The 18,062-nt window shown below is 49.2% G+C and overlaps 1 protein-coding gene across 2 annotated transcripts in view; it reads right to left on the bottom strand.

Annotated features, from left to right (window-relative positions):
• CNTFR (ciliary neurotrophic factor receptor) overlaps positions 1-2,795 on the bottom strand; it is a 201,298-nt gene extending 198,503 nt beyond the window's left edge. Inside the window, exon 1 of one of the 2 annotated variants that reach the window (XM_066182304.1) lies at positions 2,697-2,795. In XM_066182304.1, the coding sequence (XP_066038401.1) occupies positions 2,697-2,795 (99 nt within the window). Of the gene's footprint in view, positions 1-396; positions 444-2,696 lie in introns of those variants that run through there. The other variant, XM_066182305.1, reaches the window with a different exon arrangement.
• Positions 2,796-18,062: the final 15,267 nt, after the last annotated feature.

The following is an 18,062-nucleotide window of genomic DNA, read 5'->3' as shown; positions in this document are numbered from 1 at the left end:
CAAAAATGATCAGGAGGCAGAAGGGATTGATTTACAAGGGAAGATTTAAAAAGCTGTGATCAGCCTAGCTGGGCTGAGCAAGTACTGACTGCAAGAAGCAGTTGGATGCTAATCTGCAAATGGGATGAAAACAATATGGGAAGGAGTAATTCAGCATCTTCATCAGTACTGGGATGAAATGAGGGGGAATTCAGTGCTGAGTAGGCAGGGGAAAAACCGCAAACCAACCTGAAAATTCCTTTCCTAGTTATGCATGACTGTCTCCATCAAAACACTCAAAGTCCCCGAAACTCACTTTGCCTCGGACAAGGACCCTTGGAGTAACTGAGCCTGTACACACACACACACACACGCACAGAGACACGCACACAGAGCCCCTTCCCACCCCTGACTCACGGGCAGGAAAGCAGCAGGGCCGCTACGATAGCCGGAGAGGATGGAGGCTTCACGCTTGCAGGGAAGCAGTGGAGAGAGAAGGATAGAGCTGACGGTAGCAGTGAGAAGATCCCCGCAGAAGGACGCTTTTGCACTCCTGGGTCTTCACAGGGGAAAGGTGCTGAGATGGCTTCCTGCAAAGTGGCAGGAGTGAGCTCAGCTGCGAGCACTCAGATATTTACACACAAACAGCACATTACTCAGCAACTCCCATTTGTCAGGCATAATGGCAGCGGCAGCAATAATAAACGACAGAGCTGAGAGACAGGCTCCCCAGGCGCACACCCAGCCCCAGCCTGAGCTGGAGCAGGATGCATGCCTCCACCTTGCAGGGGATTAATTGAGAATGGCCAGGAGCTGGGGCTTGCATCCACAAAACTCCTGCTGCTGGCTTCAGGGAGTCAGTCAGGTCTCCAAAAGCTAAGCCTTAGCTGCATAATTATTTGAATGTGTGTATGCATCACAACCTTTGTGGCTCTGAGAGTGCCAGGGCTTTTCCCAAGTCCAGGAGGTGCTGAGCACTTGTCAGGGGGAAGAGGATGCAGAATCCTGGCAGAATGGGGTCCTCTTGGGGTAAATCTAACCGAAGATAATGTGTGATCATTAGATCATGGCTTGGCTTGCTCTGACAAGAGGCTCTGATAAACTTATCTTGAGGAGCTGTGGCAATGAAGTCTGCCAGGCATGAGGCTCTCATTTCTAAAGCTCAGCCTGTCTTAGTGAAGTCCTCCCGCTGCAGTGAGCCCTAGAGAGCTCTGGTCCCAGCACCTGGTCCCAGTATGCTGCCTGGCCAGACACGAGCATCTCTTGCATGTCTCCAGACATCACAGCAAAGCTCTAACTCCTCATGGAGGGGCAAGAGCAAGATCACGAGCAAGAACGGCTGCTTCCACGTATTTGCATTTTGCAGGAAGCAGACAATGTCAGTGCCTCACTGCCTGAACATACAGTCAGTGTATGTACACGGCAGCAGCATGTGCGGGTCCTGTCCCTCACACAAGTACACAACATGGTGTTCTGAGAGTGGGCACAGTGAGTGAAATTCACTACATCTGAGCAGATGTCAGCAAGTACCCGAGAAAAAAGCAATCCAAGGAAAGGACCTCCTCAACCATCCCATAAATTAAAATACAAAGAGATGGGAAAAATAAATTTAATAGCTTTGCAGGAAATCCCCTTTCCATAACCTGCACTCTGAACAGACCCTGCATGTGTGTCCGTGAGCGTGGGGTAGGAGACATAAGAGAGTGAAGAAGTGCCGATCATTATAGCAAAAAAAGTTTAGTGGTAAAAGAAACAACTGCCAGAGGAGGCAGGGAACCTGGAACATGCAGACCTGGTTCTGTCCCCAGTGAAGGCAGCACAAACTGGCTCACGAGCTGACTGGAGTCACAACTCCTTTTCAAGATTGCAGTGGGGGAAGTCACCAAGATGTGGAAATGTCAGGGAGTTTTGTGCAGCATAGGGATCGGTGTGTATTATGCAATTCTGGAAAACAGCCCTTGTACTCACGCTCGGGATGAGCTCCTGCCTAGCCTACGGAGTGCAGCTCCCCAGAAGTGCCATGCAGACACTTTTCTTATAAAATCACACTTCAGAGAAAAAAAAAAAAAGAAAAGAAAAAAAAAAAGAAAAAAAAGAAATCTGTACTGCCACAGCAGAGAAGACAGCAGGTTGCGCCTTTGGAGAGACGGAGAAGAAGCCTGCTCTCCCGCCCAGGAAATCCACGGGCTCCGGTTTACAAAGAGCCGCCCCGCAGTCCCAGCCGCTCCAGCTCCGTGCACTGCCGCAGGGAGAACTCATCCCTCCCAGCCCTCAACCTGGTCGCGGTGCCCTCCCGGCCGGGCAGGGGACGGGTGTCCCACTGCCGCGCCCCGATGCGGACCCGCTGTCTCGGAGGGTGCGGGGACGCTCTGGCCCCTTGTCTCCCATCTCTCCCCGCCGGGAATATGCGCACGGCGGGGCAGGAAAGTAAGTTGCCCAAATTGTTTCCTCACGGGGGGTGTGGACGCGCGGCCCACGTCGGGGCGCGGACACGCGCGGGCCCTGGAAAGGTGCGCGGCTGCGGGGCGGGAGGGAACACGAGACCGAGGGCGAATGCGGGGGAAGAAAGCCTTGCCCCCGCCTTCCTTTACGCCTCCCTCGGCGGCGGGCCCCACGGCTCGCCTGCCCTGACCCCCGTGCCCGCACGCCGCCTCCCGCGTCCCGTGGGTGGGGGTACACCCCATGCCGCCCTCCGGCCCCCGCTGCCCGGTACTCACGGCGCCTTCCTTGCCGCCACTCTCGGCGCTACCCCATACAACCACCGACTGCTTCTGCACCGGCTCGGGGGCTATAAGCTCTTTTAAACTCCAGCACATAACCCATGTGACCGCAGAAGCCACTGGTAAGGAGCGCCGGGGAGCCAGCGATGAGCTCAGCCCGCACCCCCCGGCACGGCGCCGGGGACGCGCTCCCGGCCCCGCCGCGACGCGCGCACCCGCCCGCAAACACACACGTACATACGGCACACGCACACACAAACAGGCTCACAAACACACGCAAGCACACCCACACACGCACCCCCCAAAGCCACACATTGGCCCACGCCCCACCGGACACGCCGCCGCCGCCTCCGCCTCCCTGCCCACGGATGCTGAGCCGGAGGAAGGCACCGCACACACGCGCGTCCCACCTACCCCCGTTCAAATGCACACTCGTGGAAGCACTGTGGGGATGGCGCCCCGCACACGCACGCACACACACACACACATCACGAGCAGCAGTCCGTGCAAAGTCCCCCCACCTCCCCAGAGATGGAGCCCCGAGTGGAAGCAGCAGGTTCGTCGTCACCCTCACCCGTGCCCTGTGCACAAACACACGGTCGTGCACAGTGCACCCTCCCCAAGCAGAGTCCCTTCCATCACGAGATGCAGAGCCAGAGAAGGCACCGTGCTCCCATTTCCGTGCGCACCTCTGTGCGTGTCCTTGTGCACACCACACTCATGAGTGCCGCGCTCCCTTGCACCAACACCCTCCTGGAGTGCCCACAGGAAGATGCACTCTGTCATGAACGTATCTCACTCACCCCTCTCATACACTGCACAGCCAAACACTCAACACATGTGTGGGCTGTGCTCCCTCTCGCACAGCCATTGCAGCCACACCTGCACCCACCTTCCTCTCTTCAATAAAACCTGTTGGTGGGTGCTGAACAAGCCCACCCTGCCCGTCCATCACAGCCCCAGGCTGTGGGGTTCTCTATAGCATGTGGAAACACTGCATTTACCATCACAGGTAATGACAGAGAGCTGTCACACATGTGGGTGGGGTCTGCAGTGCAAAAAGGACAGATGTCCCCCTGTGCTGTGCTCAGTTACTCCTGATGATAGGGAAGCCCCAGGCGTAGCCATACAGCTGGGCCAGGTTGCCCACTCCAGCCACGACACAACAGAATTGGGAGTGCCAGGCTGAAATGTGCCAAGCAGGGACAGGAGCCGGGTATGGGGCTTTGGTGTGCTAAAGGCTGGGACAGGCAGGCCTGGCCGGGCAGGTGCAGGCGTGTGCTGCTGGGGCACGCCAGCAATACGTGTGAGAAGGCAGAGCTGGCAGGCAGAGGGCTCCGCTGAGAGCTGAGTTATGGAAAATGACTCTTTCCAAGGAATTGCTAAAATTAAAGCAGCAGTGAGGCCAAGCAAGCGGGAGCCAATGGGGAGGGTGAGCAAGGACAGCCAAGCGGCCTCAGGGCAAGGAAGGGCAGGGTGGGCAGGAGGCCGAGGGTAAGGCACCCTTGCAGGGCATCCGCCCCCGCCTCCAGTTCCTGCCAGTTGCCCAGGCAACCACAAACACCTTGCAGGTAGGATTTTGGGAAAGACTGACTGGCACCCTGGTGCCATTGGCTGGGGTATGCCATGGGGCAGGGGGCCTGGGGGAAATAGCCTTTCCCAGCCACATCTCCCACTTGGCTGCCAGTGTGCAGAAAAATACCTCTGTTTTCCCAGCCTGGAAAAGACAAATGCCCATGAAGAAATAGCCTGCTCTCTGCCAGGGGCTAGTTGCCAGCAAGGGGCAGGGAGCAGTGCCCGCAGGAGATTTTGGTGAGCCATGCAGAGCCCTGTAACTCATTATGTGCATCTTCTCTCCTTATCTCCAGCCTAGTGACTGTGGCAGGGCTGGGTTACTGCTCCCTGGACATCAGCATTCAGGTCGGCAGTAAGGGCTGTTCCAGCTTCCAGATATCTGAGTGTTCCCAGCTCAAATCCCCATGACTCAGGAAGCAACACATGCGAAAAAACTGCAGAGAGACTTGGGAGAAATACTCCCATTGGCAGGTTCCCACTTTGTCTGGCATCCCAGGACTTCTCCTGGTCTGAAGAAAACAACAGTAGTAACAAATCAACAGAACTTTTCTTCCCGATCTTCCTGTTACAGAAAAACCCCAAAATCTAATCTTTGGGCAAGCCTACAAAAGTAATTCTCTTTTGTTTTAACTAGATAAATATTGACCAAATCAAAGCCACCACCTCGCTTTGCAGTTGTGGAGACAGTGTCACACAGGCAGAGGAAGGGGACTGGGTGGGAGCCAGGTTTTGTCTAGTTTTTTGTTGATGCTGCTAAAAGACACTAATTGGATGGAAATAATGATATTTTTTCTCAGATGAAAGTGCACAATAAATTATCTATTTATTGTTTGTAGTTTTATCCATGAAGAATAACCAGCATAATGGGACTCTGGGGGAATTTGTGATAGCAGGTCCTAGGGCAAAAAAAAAAAAAAAAAAAAAAAAGAAGACAGAACCGCCCCCCCCCCCCCAAAACCCCCCAAAAACAAAAACCAAAACCAAACAAACAAACAAACAAACCACAAAAAAACCCCCAAACCAAAACAACAACAAAAAAACCCCAACAAAACAAAAAAGCCCAAAAAACAACAACAAAAAAACCCCCAGCAACCCAGGAGGGAAAACTTAAAGTCAAAAGGAGATTCTCCAGGCTTTTCAAAAGGATGCAGCAGAGCTGGGAAGTGACCCTGCTGCCCAGAAAGTCAGGACTAGATTGAAGTAGTCACAAAATGGAAGAAAAGGGAAAAAATCCCAACCCTTTGTTCTCCCTCTCCATCCCTCCTTGCTGTGAACCAGGATCAGAGCTAAAAAGGGAGTAAAAGCTGTGCAAGTGTGTCAGGAGAGCAGGTGGTTTTGTGGGGACAGGAATGGAGAGATACCGGAGCATTAATAGGTCCAGGGAGAGAGCTGAACCTGGGGAAATGATTCTCCATTAGCTTATGAGCCAGCATCAGTCCATCACCCTGGACTGCTTTCGCCATCCATAGCACCCAGAGGGAGCCACTCAGAGAAAGCAAGGGGCTCATCACAAGCCTGTACACTGATGTCCAGCCAGGACACTTATCACCAAAAATGCCACTCTACCGCATTACACGCCATCCCCAGCCTCCAGCAGCAGTGGTACCCCAAGCAGGAGAGCAGATGCTGCACAGCTGCATGGCATAAATATAGTACAGCTGAGCCATGGTCAGTTCCTGAACTGGGCAGTTTGAGGCTGGTCCTGGCCAGTTGTAAAGCAGCACAGATCTCTCGGACACCTGAGGCCGAAGCTCAAGGACAGCATTGGCCTGGTTTACCCCAAAGCTGCATATATATGAGCTGAGAGTCTGAGCCAATGCCTTTCCAAACCATTTATTTGATACTCTGTGGCAAACATCTGACTAAATTACTCACAGATTATCTAAACATCGGGAGAGCTGATTAAATGATTACTGGTGAATCATTTGTTCAAAGCAAAATGCCCAAATTCCTACACTGAACTACTGGCAGGCAACAGCAGATGAGTTTCAGTCCTCGAAAATCCCTGAGCTCACATCAGCCCCTGAGTCTGTACTCCTTGCTCACAGCTTCTCCAAAATGCCCGCCCCCTGCCCGACCCCTTGCCACTGGCAGGAGCAAGGTGAATAGGAGACGTGGGGAACCATTCCTTGAATTCCTGCTGGACTTCAGGCGAACAACAACACAGCAGGCTGAGCTAGGAGCCTTGTCTCTTGCCTTTGCACAAAAGAGATTCTCTGGAGGGGGAAAAACCCCACAACAATGGTGAGGAAACGTACAAGAAAACTGCAAAGAAAGCAGCTGACCTTGCATGCCGCAGGCCAGAAAAAAAGTACAAATGTTCTTGCAAAGAAGCAGAAAAAGATGGAAGGTATGGAGCCGACGAGCTTTTTACCAGCCCAGTTTAATCATCTTCTCAGCAAATGCTCCCCACGAGGAACTAGAGGGGAAAGCAAGATCATGAAAACTTGCAGGCAAAGGAATTCTGCTGGTACTCCTGGACTGATTAAAATTCCTCAGGACTCATAGCAGGAGAGCATATTTTATGTAAAACTTCACCTTGTCTTTATTACATTTGCCAAACTTCTTCCTGTGTAGATAGTGGGAGGTGCATGCGAAAGACAAAGATCGAGATAATAAGCACAGGACCTGGCTGTGGCTTTTCAGCCTATTATCCATTTGCCTGGGAAGAGTCCTGGTGATAGTGGTGAGCATCTGTATGCATACAAAAAGGTGTGGGCAAGGAGAGGGAACCTCCAGAGCCTGGACAGAGTGTGATGCAGCCATGTGTGTGCACAAAGATCTGTGCAGGAGAAAATCCTGTGCTTGGATGTAGCCCTGACCATGGGCATCAAGTGGCTCGGAGATGAGTGATTAGTGTGATTTGGGATTCAGAGTGGCACAGAGAGAACCAGGTCTTGCCAGTCAGCTGAAATAAGTGAGTGAAATTTCCATGTGCAACAAGGACATCAGGTTTGGTGCATGCTGCTACCAAACCCACTCCTGGAAAATAAAGATTGGAATATGGAAAGACCCCTCACTGCTGCTGCTGCTGCCGCCGCTGCTGGGGTAAGATATCGATGACAAAGTATCGCCTGACACCTGTTATAAATAACATCTGTCCCATCAACCACTCACGACATGACCCACGACTGCCAGCTCCTCAGTCGGAAGAGGCTCAGCGTGGAATAAAAGCCATATTTAAAATACATTTTTGCATATGTCTTTCTGAGTGAGGAAAAAGAGGTTAGAGGTCTGGAAAAGGTTTCCTCCAGCACTTTCTTTCCTGTTCTTCTTTCCAGAAGAACAATCCCATGAAATCTCAGGCAAGAACTTAGACCTTAAAGCGATCATGTTTTGCACCACTTTGCACTGAATTACAGGATTAGTGTTGCAATGCTCCTGGAATGGGGAAATCAGCACCATAATCCTGTGTGTTTGCCAGGTCAGGTGTTTTTTCCCCAGAGATCATCTTACTGGGTCTCTCAACTGCCAGGGTCGGGGGCCATGGAGGTGTCCAGAGGGAATGCAGATGGCATGAAGGACACCCAGGTTAGTGCTGCTCTCTGGAGCCTTCTGCTTCCAGCTCTTCTGTAGCAGAACTGCACTCAAACTGCCCCACGGTCTGCATGGCAGGAGTGCTTTCGCTGCCCTGGAGAAAGCAAGGATGTCCTGATGGTTGTGGTTTTTGCCCGGATTGAGAGCCCCTGCCACACAACCCCATCATTCACCAGCCGCGTGTGAGCCCTTCCCAAACCATGGCTGATGCCAGCAGGGCTGGTTCATCCCCAGGATCTGCCTGTGGATTAGCACCTCGAGGCAAGCCAGCATCTGCTGCAGTGTGGCTCCTTGCTCTGATTGCGGGACTGGCTTCTATCACAAATCATCTTCTTCACATAAGAAAGCAGAAGCCAGGGATTAGAGCGATTTGAAGTTTTAAGCATGAAAAGGTCAGATTTGAAAGAAAAAAAGTGAAAGAGCTGCTTTTTGAATGTCTTTTGGGGAGGAATTTGAAAACCCCTGCCCCCATGACTTTCAAAAGGGTTGGGGGTTTTTGACTGGCCCTTTTTTTTTTTTTTTTTTGGGGGGGGGAGGGTTGATAGAGAAAGATTAATTTTGTTTCACTTTCTCTCTTTATTGCATTTAGCTGAAAAGCACAATTTCCCCAGAAACCCACATTTGGGATAAACACAATATTGCAGTTAACAAAATTCCGGGAAATGTCAGGAGAAATCAAAGGTGACTCAGTTTCAAACACTGCAAGTCAGAAACACCTGGGAAACATCAGTGCCAGGTGTGGGGAGCAGGGGATGAAGAGAAGAGAGAGCTCCCATCTCTAGCAGCAGATCCCATGAGCTGCCTTCAGAGAGGAGAGCTACAGTGGGAAATCATCATCCCAAATATGAAGCCCATGAAGAGATGCCACCACCACCACCATTCCTGTGCCCCCACTTTTTGTGTCTCAGTGAGTACAAACCTTTCAAAGATGAATTTTTTTTTTATAAAGATTTGCTGGTTTCTCCCCCTTAACTTTGAGAATAAGTTCCTATAAGTCCAGAAGCTCAGTCAAGCAAATAAAACCCTCTTGGGCTAAGGTCCATCCTCACCCCACAGCTCCTTGGTGCCTGTGTGTGGGGAAGATCTATACCATGAGATGGATGGCTCCCGTGGCTACTGACAAAGTCAGAATGGACACTGCTGTGCACCATACAGTCCTTTTATAAAAATGGAGAAATACCCCCCTCTTCTTTCTGCTCCTGCACCCTCTGCCATCTTCCTCTTTCTCTCTTCTCCATTAGCTGCATTCCAGCCATCCTTTCCTTCACCTTCACCACTGCCAAGCACCAAAGAGGACAAACATTTACTTTTCTCTCACACACGTGGCACAATCACAGGGTGTCCACCTCACCTCCCTATTTACCCCAAACTGAAATGTCCTACTTGTGACCTTTCCACACTGATCTTCTTTCAGAAATATTTGTCCCCTTAAAACTTTTTTTTTAAAAGAGAGCAAAACATTTCTCTGTAAAAATGCCAGATCAGGGGATTAAGTCAAAATGCATAATTGCTTTTCACCATCTCAGAGCTGGTAGGGCACCTACATATTCCTGTTCTCAAAACTTCAGATTTGAGAATTTCCAGCTAAAAAATATTTCCTCTCACCACATCCACCCCTTCCTCTCCCCCCCCCCCCCCCCCCCCAAGAAAAGGGACAAACAAAACCAACCAACCAAAAAAGAAATAAATGCACCCAACCATCAGTAAAGTAAAACAAGCGGCAGGCAGCATCAGCTTGGAACATTTTATCTGAGCCCAAACAGATGTGTTTTCACAAGAAAATTGATGGGTGTCTTCTCACTGAGTTTTTGCATTATATCCCATTTTGGGAACACATTGCTGCTTGGGACAATGCACCCCTGCAGAACACAAACACCCATTCTGCTAGTATCCCACAACTATTTGCCAAGAAGACCTAACAGTCCAAATATTCTCCTTGAAATGCAAAACTATCCTGACCAAAACTGCTCAGCTGTGACTTCCTGGAAGGTGTTGAAAAATCTGGCAGGGTGAGGAAAAGCCCATGAAATTTCCTTAGGAAATTGGGCCAGCATTGCACAAGGCTGCCGAAATTTCTCAGTCTTGTCCAGGTGGAGATTCAAGCTCTCATGAGAAACAAGAAAATCTGCATCTCCCCTGATTCCTCGATGTGAAATAGCGAGTTAGCAAAATTTCAGGTGCTGTAAATTTTGATTTCCTGACAGCCACTTTAGCAAAGCTTCCCACCTAGAGATGGGAAAATTAATTATACTTGCACAGCTTCTTTGTTTGAACTGAAAAAAAATGCTCCCAGGGAAGTTTTGGATGATTATGGATCCAGAGGAGGCTGTAGTTGAAATATTCATGCTCTGGAGGGTTCCAGGCGAAGTCTGAAGCCGCAAACCCCATGTTTGGAAAGGAGTGTCTTCCTTGCTTAAGGACAGGGCACAGACTTTTCCTGCCTCCATCCCTCTTTGCCTGGATGCTGTCAGGGATGTGCCAGCTACTCAAAACCATCCCTTGTGCACCCACCACCTCTTTCCTTAGCAGCGAGTTTTGCGCGGTGTGAAAGAAATGCTGCAAAGCGGCGAGGAGGCAGAGACCACAGGGGACAAAAAGAATATTTTTCCAGCGAGGTCTCGGGGGAAGGATGAGAAAGACAAATAAAAGGACTGTCTTGGCTTCGGCGGCTGCTGGCAGCGGCGGAGCGCGGCGGGATGGTTCTTCGTGCCTGCAGTGCCATCTCCCGGCAGGGCCCGCTCGGGGACCGCGGGAGGATGCTCGGCGCTCTCGGAGCCGCCGCGGGGGCTCTCGAGGGTGGGCACGCGTTTCGGCAGCACAGTGCTCGGCCTGGGATGCTTCCCACAGCCTGCCGGGGGCTGGCCTGAGGACCGAGGGGCTGAGCTTGCAGGAGGAAAAGGTAACACAGTGGTCTCACATTTTGCCCTGCTTTAATATAAGTGACGCCTATTGCGGAGGGTGTCTGAACGAGATAGAGTTCTCTGACGAATAGGATGACAGGCACGCTTGGTAAAGCTGATGTCCAAACAGAAGAGGAAGAGCAGTGCTGGACATTACAGCATGGTATAAATGAAAAAAATCCCTGAGAAGCTCTCACAGCATCCATGTGCTGTCCCTACATCCTTCCTCTGGCTTTTGCCTGTTACTGCAGCTGTGTGGGGAAGCAAGGGCCCATCCCCCTGTGTTTTCAAATTATCAAGCAGTGGGTCCTGGGCTCCTCAGGCACCCTGGCAAAGGAGTGGTGATATGGAGGAGAAGTGTTGAGAAGGACCAGTTTCCACACCTTCAAGGGGCTCTTGCTCTGTGAGAAGTTTTGATCAGTGGTTTTGCTTCTGGGAGGGTGTACTTGGGTTTAGGACTGTGGGGGCTCACATCTGAGGTCTGCATTGGCTGGTGAAGCAGGAATGTATTCAGGGCAGGACAGAAGAGGTGGGTAGCAGACATCCCAGCTAGCTGGTGAGGTGAATGTTCCCCCAAGCAATGTGCAGCCCATCAAATAAGGCCTGCAGAGGCTAGAGGACAGATCAGTGAACAGTTTAACAACCAAATTACCCCACAGAGCTGGGACAGCCTAGATCTCAGTGTGCTGTATCCCAGCTTGTTCCCATCAGTAGTCCCACTCCAGTCTGGCTGTGCCCAGGTCAGCAGTGCCTCGTATTTGCCTCTCATGGGCTGGATTCTTCCCACAGGCTCCTCTGAGCTGGCCAGGGAGAAAACCCCTGTTTGGGAGTTCACCCTTTTCTGCCTCTCAGCACTTCCCAAGCATCTGGATTGTCAGGACCAGAGGAAAAGATCCCCCTCCAGCAGCCATTTCAAGCCCATATTAGGAAAGTGCTGTAATGCTGGTACATGGGGTGCAACATCTCCTACCACATCACTCATTGCTGTAACCAGTGATAAATAACTGCAATGACCCCGCTGTAGATTACAACTGTACTTAGAGACCTCTCTTGTGGAGGTCAGGGCTCTGGATGAGGCATGCTGGGTACTAATGTCTGTCCCCACCGTGCTAATTGAAGTAGGGATGGAAACAAAAGCACACCCTCACTTATTTTCGGACAATGGGCTCAGAGGAAAGGGGTGACAACATTTTGTCAAGCAGTGCAGATGCGTTTAGATTCCTTCCCCTTCTCTTCTGGCTCAGTGTTTTGGCTTTTCCTCCTGGTATATCCTTTATGCTCTGCAAACCCTGTGCCCAGAAGTGGGCGCAGAAGTAGGTCCTCACTATCTCTGGGGTAGGCATGAGACATCCTTTTATTCAAAGAATTGATTAATCAACTTAATCTGCACTTATGGACAACTGAAGAGAGTGAGAGACTTTCCATTCTCTTGATCTTTCTATCAATACAGAATGTTTTTCTAAAAGAGGTACAAAAGTCCTGTGCTTGGTGCAGGGATGTTCAGGCTGGCAGGAGGGATCAGGTTCATACCAAGGAAGAAGTCAGACTAGACAATCAAAATAGTCCTCACTGTCCTAAAATTTTCAAGTATTGGGAGCTCTACTTCAGTCAGTTGGTTTAAGAAAAAAAAAAAAAAAAAAAAAAAAAACCCAAACCAAAAAACAAACAAACAAACAAAAAACCACCCAAAAAACAAACCCAAAAAAACCCCAAACAAACCAACAAAATCAACAAACACAAAAACAACAAACAACCAAACCTACAAATCCAAAACCTTTTGAATTTTGATTGCTTTCCCATTCAGCTAAATTCCAATTCTATTTCTTCTGGACAAGTTTATAATCTTGCTTCTGCCAGCCAGGCGCTTTAATCTCCACCATTGTCTTCTGTTGCCAGGAGCAGGCAGGAGTTGATGGGTGAGGGGCTGTTTGGCACCATGGTCACAACCATGGTCAATACTTTGTATCTCAAACATCCTTAAAACTAGAAGCAGGGAAGGAACTGCCAGGGATAGATTAGTGTTGGCTGCTGAAAAAGAATTAGCCAGACGAGAAAAAGAACTGGAAAAAGGTGCAAGATGAGATGTGAATGCACTCAGCTGCAGGGGAACAGTGTTTCTTGTACCAGCAATGAATACAGTAACAGGGAAAGACTTGTAAGAATCTTGATTTTTTTAAAGTATGCTCCTGCTGCCACTGTAACTGCATGTACTCACAGATAAAGAGTGTTTACGAGGAGTATGAGAAGCAGAAGCACAGCTCCCCAAGTAATTCCATTTCTTCCATAGATTACTGCAGCATGGAAGCAATGGGCACAAGCTGCACCATGATCTTGCAAGGGATATAGTATGCACCAAAATCTTAGCCTTCACTTAGGGACCACTGTGAATGAATGAATGAATGAATGAATGAATGAATGAATGAATGGATGAATGAAGAGCTTGTAATGGTTTCCTCATGGACCAGAGCTTCCTGCTCTTGTAAAGGCTGCTGAGGGCATGTGCCAGCCTTGGGCTTGCAGAGCAGAGGTGAGGCAGGTAATGTGGATGGAAATAGACAGCAAAAATATCAGATGGGATCTGGAGGCAGCTGCACCTGTGTTGAGCTGTTGCAAATTAGAATTAGAGGAGAAGGAGTTGGCACTTTGAGGAAAACTTCAGTGCCTGGAGTCTTGGACACGTTCAGTCTAGGGAGTGCTCCTGGGGGACTTCTCAGCAGCACAGGTCTTGTGTTTCTGTGCCTTGTCTCTGTCATAGATACTCAGGGTTATTCTGTGTCTGTACCTGGGGGAGGTCTTGACTTCACAGCAACCCCCACAAGCCCTTCTGCAGCATTACCAAGATGCCTTGGATGGAAGACAGGGACCATGTTTCCCATGACATAGATGAGGCAGTTCTCCATGCCAGGCAAAGCTCAGGTCAGGCAGGGAATGTAGGAAGTTATACATTAAATCCCTACTTATCGTCTATCCACCACCCAGACAACATGGGTGGGGAGAGCACAGATGCCATAAGCACTAAAGGTTTCTCTGCTGGGAAAGCCTTTCTCTGCTCGAGCTCCTCTCAGCAAGAAGCAACTCTCGATAAAACTCTTTCAGCAACGTTGATGGCAGACTGAAGTGAAGCAGCAAACACAACCCCAGCAGGAGACCGTTTAGGTTATTATTTTAATTAATTGCACATGTAGTTAAACTGAAAGAAAAATAGAGATGTGACACCCAATTATTCAAATCAGTTTCTGCCAGTCACTGCGGCTGCTACCAAGTCCCAGCACAAAACTCTGCCCTCTGCTATCTCCAGAAATGCCAGATATTTGCATCTCAAGGTTGGTAAGCTACTGTCATGCAAGTTTTCTTGCTGTGCAAAAGGGATGAGGAATTGTAAATCTACCAGCGTGTTCACACAGAGCATTGCATTTCCTAGAGCCGATGAACCATTTCCTCCTGTGGCAGTTTCCCCCTAAAATATCTCCTTCTTCACCATGCAGCACAGATTGCTCTAGATGGGCTTCCCAGCTATCAATGAAGACACTGGAAGATGCAGCTTCATAGCCAGGAGAAGGACCCAGTGAGAAAAACAGGCATTGGGCTCCTGGAGGGAAACACCCTCCAAAGCAATGTCCATCTCCAAGGAGATGCTTACACAGTTCACTTGGAACAAGTTCAGGAAGTTAAAGCAGGTTGCTTCAGGCTGGGAAAACTTTCAGTTTTCTTCTGTAGTGACCAAAAGTATGAAAATGAGATTGTCAGGCTTTTCAGGACTGGGGCTTTTTAACGTGATTCCCCCTCAAGAGCAAGCATTGCTGGTATTTGCAGCTGCCAGTTCCTGTTCTCCCACCGTGAGGGCAGACATGCCTGTTTCTGTCTGCAATGCCAGGCACAAATCTGTCTTCAGCCCCAAGAAGCAGCCCTGAGGCTATGATACCCAGATGGGCTTTCAGCATGCAGGAATATAGGGTGGTTTCCTGACTTCCTGACACACACTTCCCCCAAAGCAAAGGCTCAGTGAGATCCCTCATGATACCTCTTCTGGAAAAATATCAGAGATTTCAGTAGAAAGGAAAACTCCCATATCTGGTCATCTCTGACACATCTGTGAAGCTCAGCCAGGCTATCCATGAGGGTGCTGATCCCAGCTCAGGTCTGCAGCTTCTCGGGTCCCCCTGAGCCATGACCCCTGATACCCAGTAGGGATGAGAGCTGCACCAGCAGAACCAGGAAGACCCAGTCCCCAGGGCACCTGTTGCCTCAAAAGGGAAGTGAGTGGGTAATTTTATTCTCTTTTTAAAAATCAACCTGGGGCTATGTGGTGAGCCGCCTGTGCTTCTGCACCATTGACTCAGCAGGATAGAGTCCAGGCTCTCCCCTATGTTTATGCATCAGCTACTTCTTCACTCCCTCAGTCTAGCTGATTAACAAGTCCAATTAAACTTCGAACCACGCTTCTCCATTTGCATTTTCCTTTCAAGTTTGCTCTTTCTGTTAGAGACCTGGAAAAGTTTCTATGTATCCTAAAAAAAGCTGTGGTTTACTTCCAATGATGTCAGTTAGTTTGATAGAAGATGTTAAATTTCCCCAGAATTCTGGTTCTGCCTAGCCACCTGAATTGTCACACCACCCTGTTCATAGGTGTGCAGATAATTTTCTTGTTGCCTTAATTTGAAAGCTGTCCCTGCCCATGGTAGGGTGGTTGGAACTAGATGATCTTTAAGGTCCTTTCCATCCCAAAACACTCTGTGATTCTATCCACAGTTATTTCCTCTGCCTCCACACGCTGTCTCACCCCATGGTTTCACTGTAAGCCCTTCAGAGCAGATGCTTTCCCTGGGCTGGGCTGTGCTGTGCAGAGAGGGGAGAACAATTTTAACCTCTCCTGCTTTAGAAATGGATGGAGTTAATTAACATCATGCACCTTCTCCAGCAAGGCCCGCTGCAGCAGTGCAGACTAGGGACTTCCTTGCATCCTTTCAGGGCACCTTTTAGGGCAGCTTCCAGGTCTGCCCTGGCACATTGGGAGGGAGAGTTGATGGAGGCACAGCTCCTGTCTCCATGCTGTGGGCTGAGCAGCTTCTTGCCCAGCACAGTTTGCCCCAGCAAGAACAGTGTGGCAGCACAGAGGCTGCAGGGCTGGGGGTGATGCCTGCTCCAGGGGGGCCCTGCCAGCTGCTGAACAGGTAACACATCATCAAAGCATCACTTCACAGCAAGCAGCTTCTAGGAGAGGCCTTGATCACAGACAATTTGTTCTCAGGCCCCACACTCCTCCTTTACTGTTACAGAGACATTTTTAAAGATTGTGAGGTTTTGTTTTTCTAATCAGTGCCATCCTGGAGTGGTTCTAACACCTCCTCCTTCCCACCCCAGTCTGGCTTTGCAGGGACATTTTCCCCTGTGCTGGATTTAATCTGCCAGTCTGATGAGTTCTTTAGGGAGAAAAACAGGCTAAGGATAGAATGTCCCCTGCAGCCTTCACTGGAGTGATTATCATTAAAAAATATATCTCCCCAAACCATCCCATAACTACAGACACAGGTAACCCTACTTTCCTGAGTGCCTTACTGAATTTAAAAAAAGACATTACAAACTCGTGTAGCACTCATACACCCTCTGTGTCACCAGTGCGGTGATGAATGGGAGGGAAAGTATTTTGGAAGCTGAAGGGCTTCTTGCTGCATTGAGGCAAGTCTTGAAGTCTGTAGTTGCCCCACAGCAGCCACACTTTGCCTCCATGCTGCAGCCTTCACAGCAAGGACCTTGCCCAGGGAATCATGAACCCCAGACTCACCAAGCTGTAGGGACAAGCATGGTGCCAGCCTGGGATGCTCAGGTTAGTGTACCTCCTGACCCTGAGGCAAGTCTGCAGCAGTTAGTGTGCAATGTGAATCCAAAGTCAGTCATGCCTTCAAATGACGCTTTTTTCTTTCATAGAGTGCTGGGGGTAGTGCTCAGGTCTGGACATTCAGAAGTCACTCCATATCTGCTTGCTTTTTAGCTTGTGATTTTTTCAGGGCAAAAGAGCCCTTCCCTGTCTCCTGTTGAGGTTACACCAGGTATATTTCCAGACCCCTGGACATCACTATGGGGCAGCCCATTGCTGAGGTAAGGCTGGGCAGTGACTTGCATCCCAGGCTTATCTGCCTTCCTCATGTTCCTCAGCACCCAGAATACACTTTAGTGCATGTATTGAAGCAGAATTTTTGCTTGTGAGGGCTTGTAAAAGTTTGATTTCATAATTTCTCATATGAACAACAGCACAAAAAGAAAAAAAAAAAAACAAACAACCCCAACAAACAACCCAACAAACAAAACCCAGCTTTAATTGCAGACTTACTACAGGGAAGAAAAAAAAAAAAAAAAAAAAAAAAAAAGAGAGAGAGAGAGAAGCTCTTTTAGATCTGGCCAGTTTTCTCCTGCCCTTTCCAGAAAGTAAGTGACTGCTATCAAGGAGCCCAGCAATACTGGCAAAATTCCAGCCCCTGCCACAAGGAAGTTCTTCCAAAATCTGAAGCAGGGAGCAGTGGAAGGAGCCCATTCCTCACAGAGGAGATGGTCCTGATGGAAAGATGGCCCCGAGGAAGGGCAGGCTTGTCTTGGGATGATGCCTGCAGACAGCTCAGATTTGTTTGCAACAGGCAGATTTTCCAAAACAAGATAAAAAGCTATTTCAATAAAATCCAAACCTTTTGCCAGAAAGGTATCATTTTGGTTACGTATTCAGGGGAAATCATTCAACTTAATGGTTTAGATTTACACCTTATATTCTATTGTGATTTGCTCACAGTATGTTACGTAATATATATCACACACCCAGTTTGCATGCTGAACTTTAATATAACAAAAATGCTGAAAAAGTGTCACTTCAATTTTCCAGAACAGCCCTGAGGAATGTTTGCTTGACCAGAAATTTACATTTTTCATTCCTGTTTGGAACAACAACAACAAAGAGGTCGATATTTCCCATGAAACAGGACTCTGCAGCTCTGACCTGCTCTCCTACACAGTCTGGGGAGAGCAACTTTAAAGGCAAGGCAGAAGAAATACTTTTGATGCTTTCTGTTCTCTGTCCCGTCCTGCACTGTAACAACCAATGTCTTCAAACAAAACAGCTCCTCGAAGTTGCAGGAAGGGCAAAAATCCTGAACCAGACCTGCTGTGCCCCAAAACCATTCCTCTTCAGAGAGCACTCCCTCTGGGCAAATGAACTTCAAATAATTCCTCCCTCTCTTCTCCTCCAAAGAAGCCCTAATGACACCTTGTCCGTGAACTTAATGTGTTTTAAACTATCTCCATGCCTGGCCACATACTTGGAATGTCCCCTAAGGACTGCTAAAAAGTCACAAGCAGGGAAAAAAAA

Source organism: Chamaea fasciata, unplaced genomic scaffold (genome assembly GCF_029207755.1).
Source record: "Chamaea fasciata isolate MVZ Bird 193981 ecotype frontalis unplaced genomic scaffold, bChaFas1.0.hap1 SCAF_4, whole genome shotgun sequence".
Classification (NCBI taxonomy): domain Eukaryota; kingdom Metazoa; phylum Chordata; class Aves; order Passeriformes; family Sylviidae; genus Chamaea; species Chamaea fasciata.
This window is presented reverse-complemented; position numbering and strand designations above follow the sequence as displayed.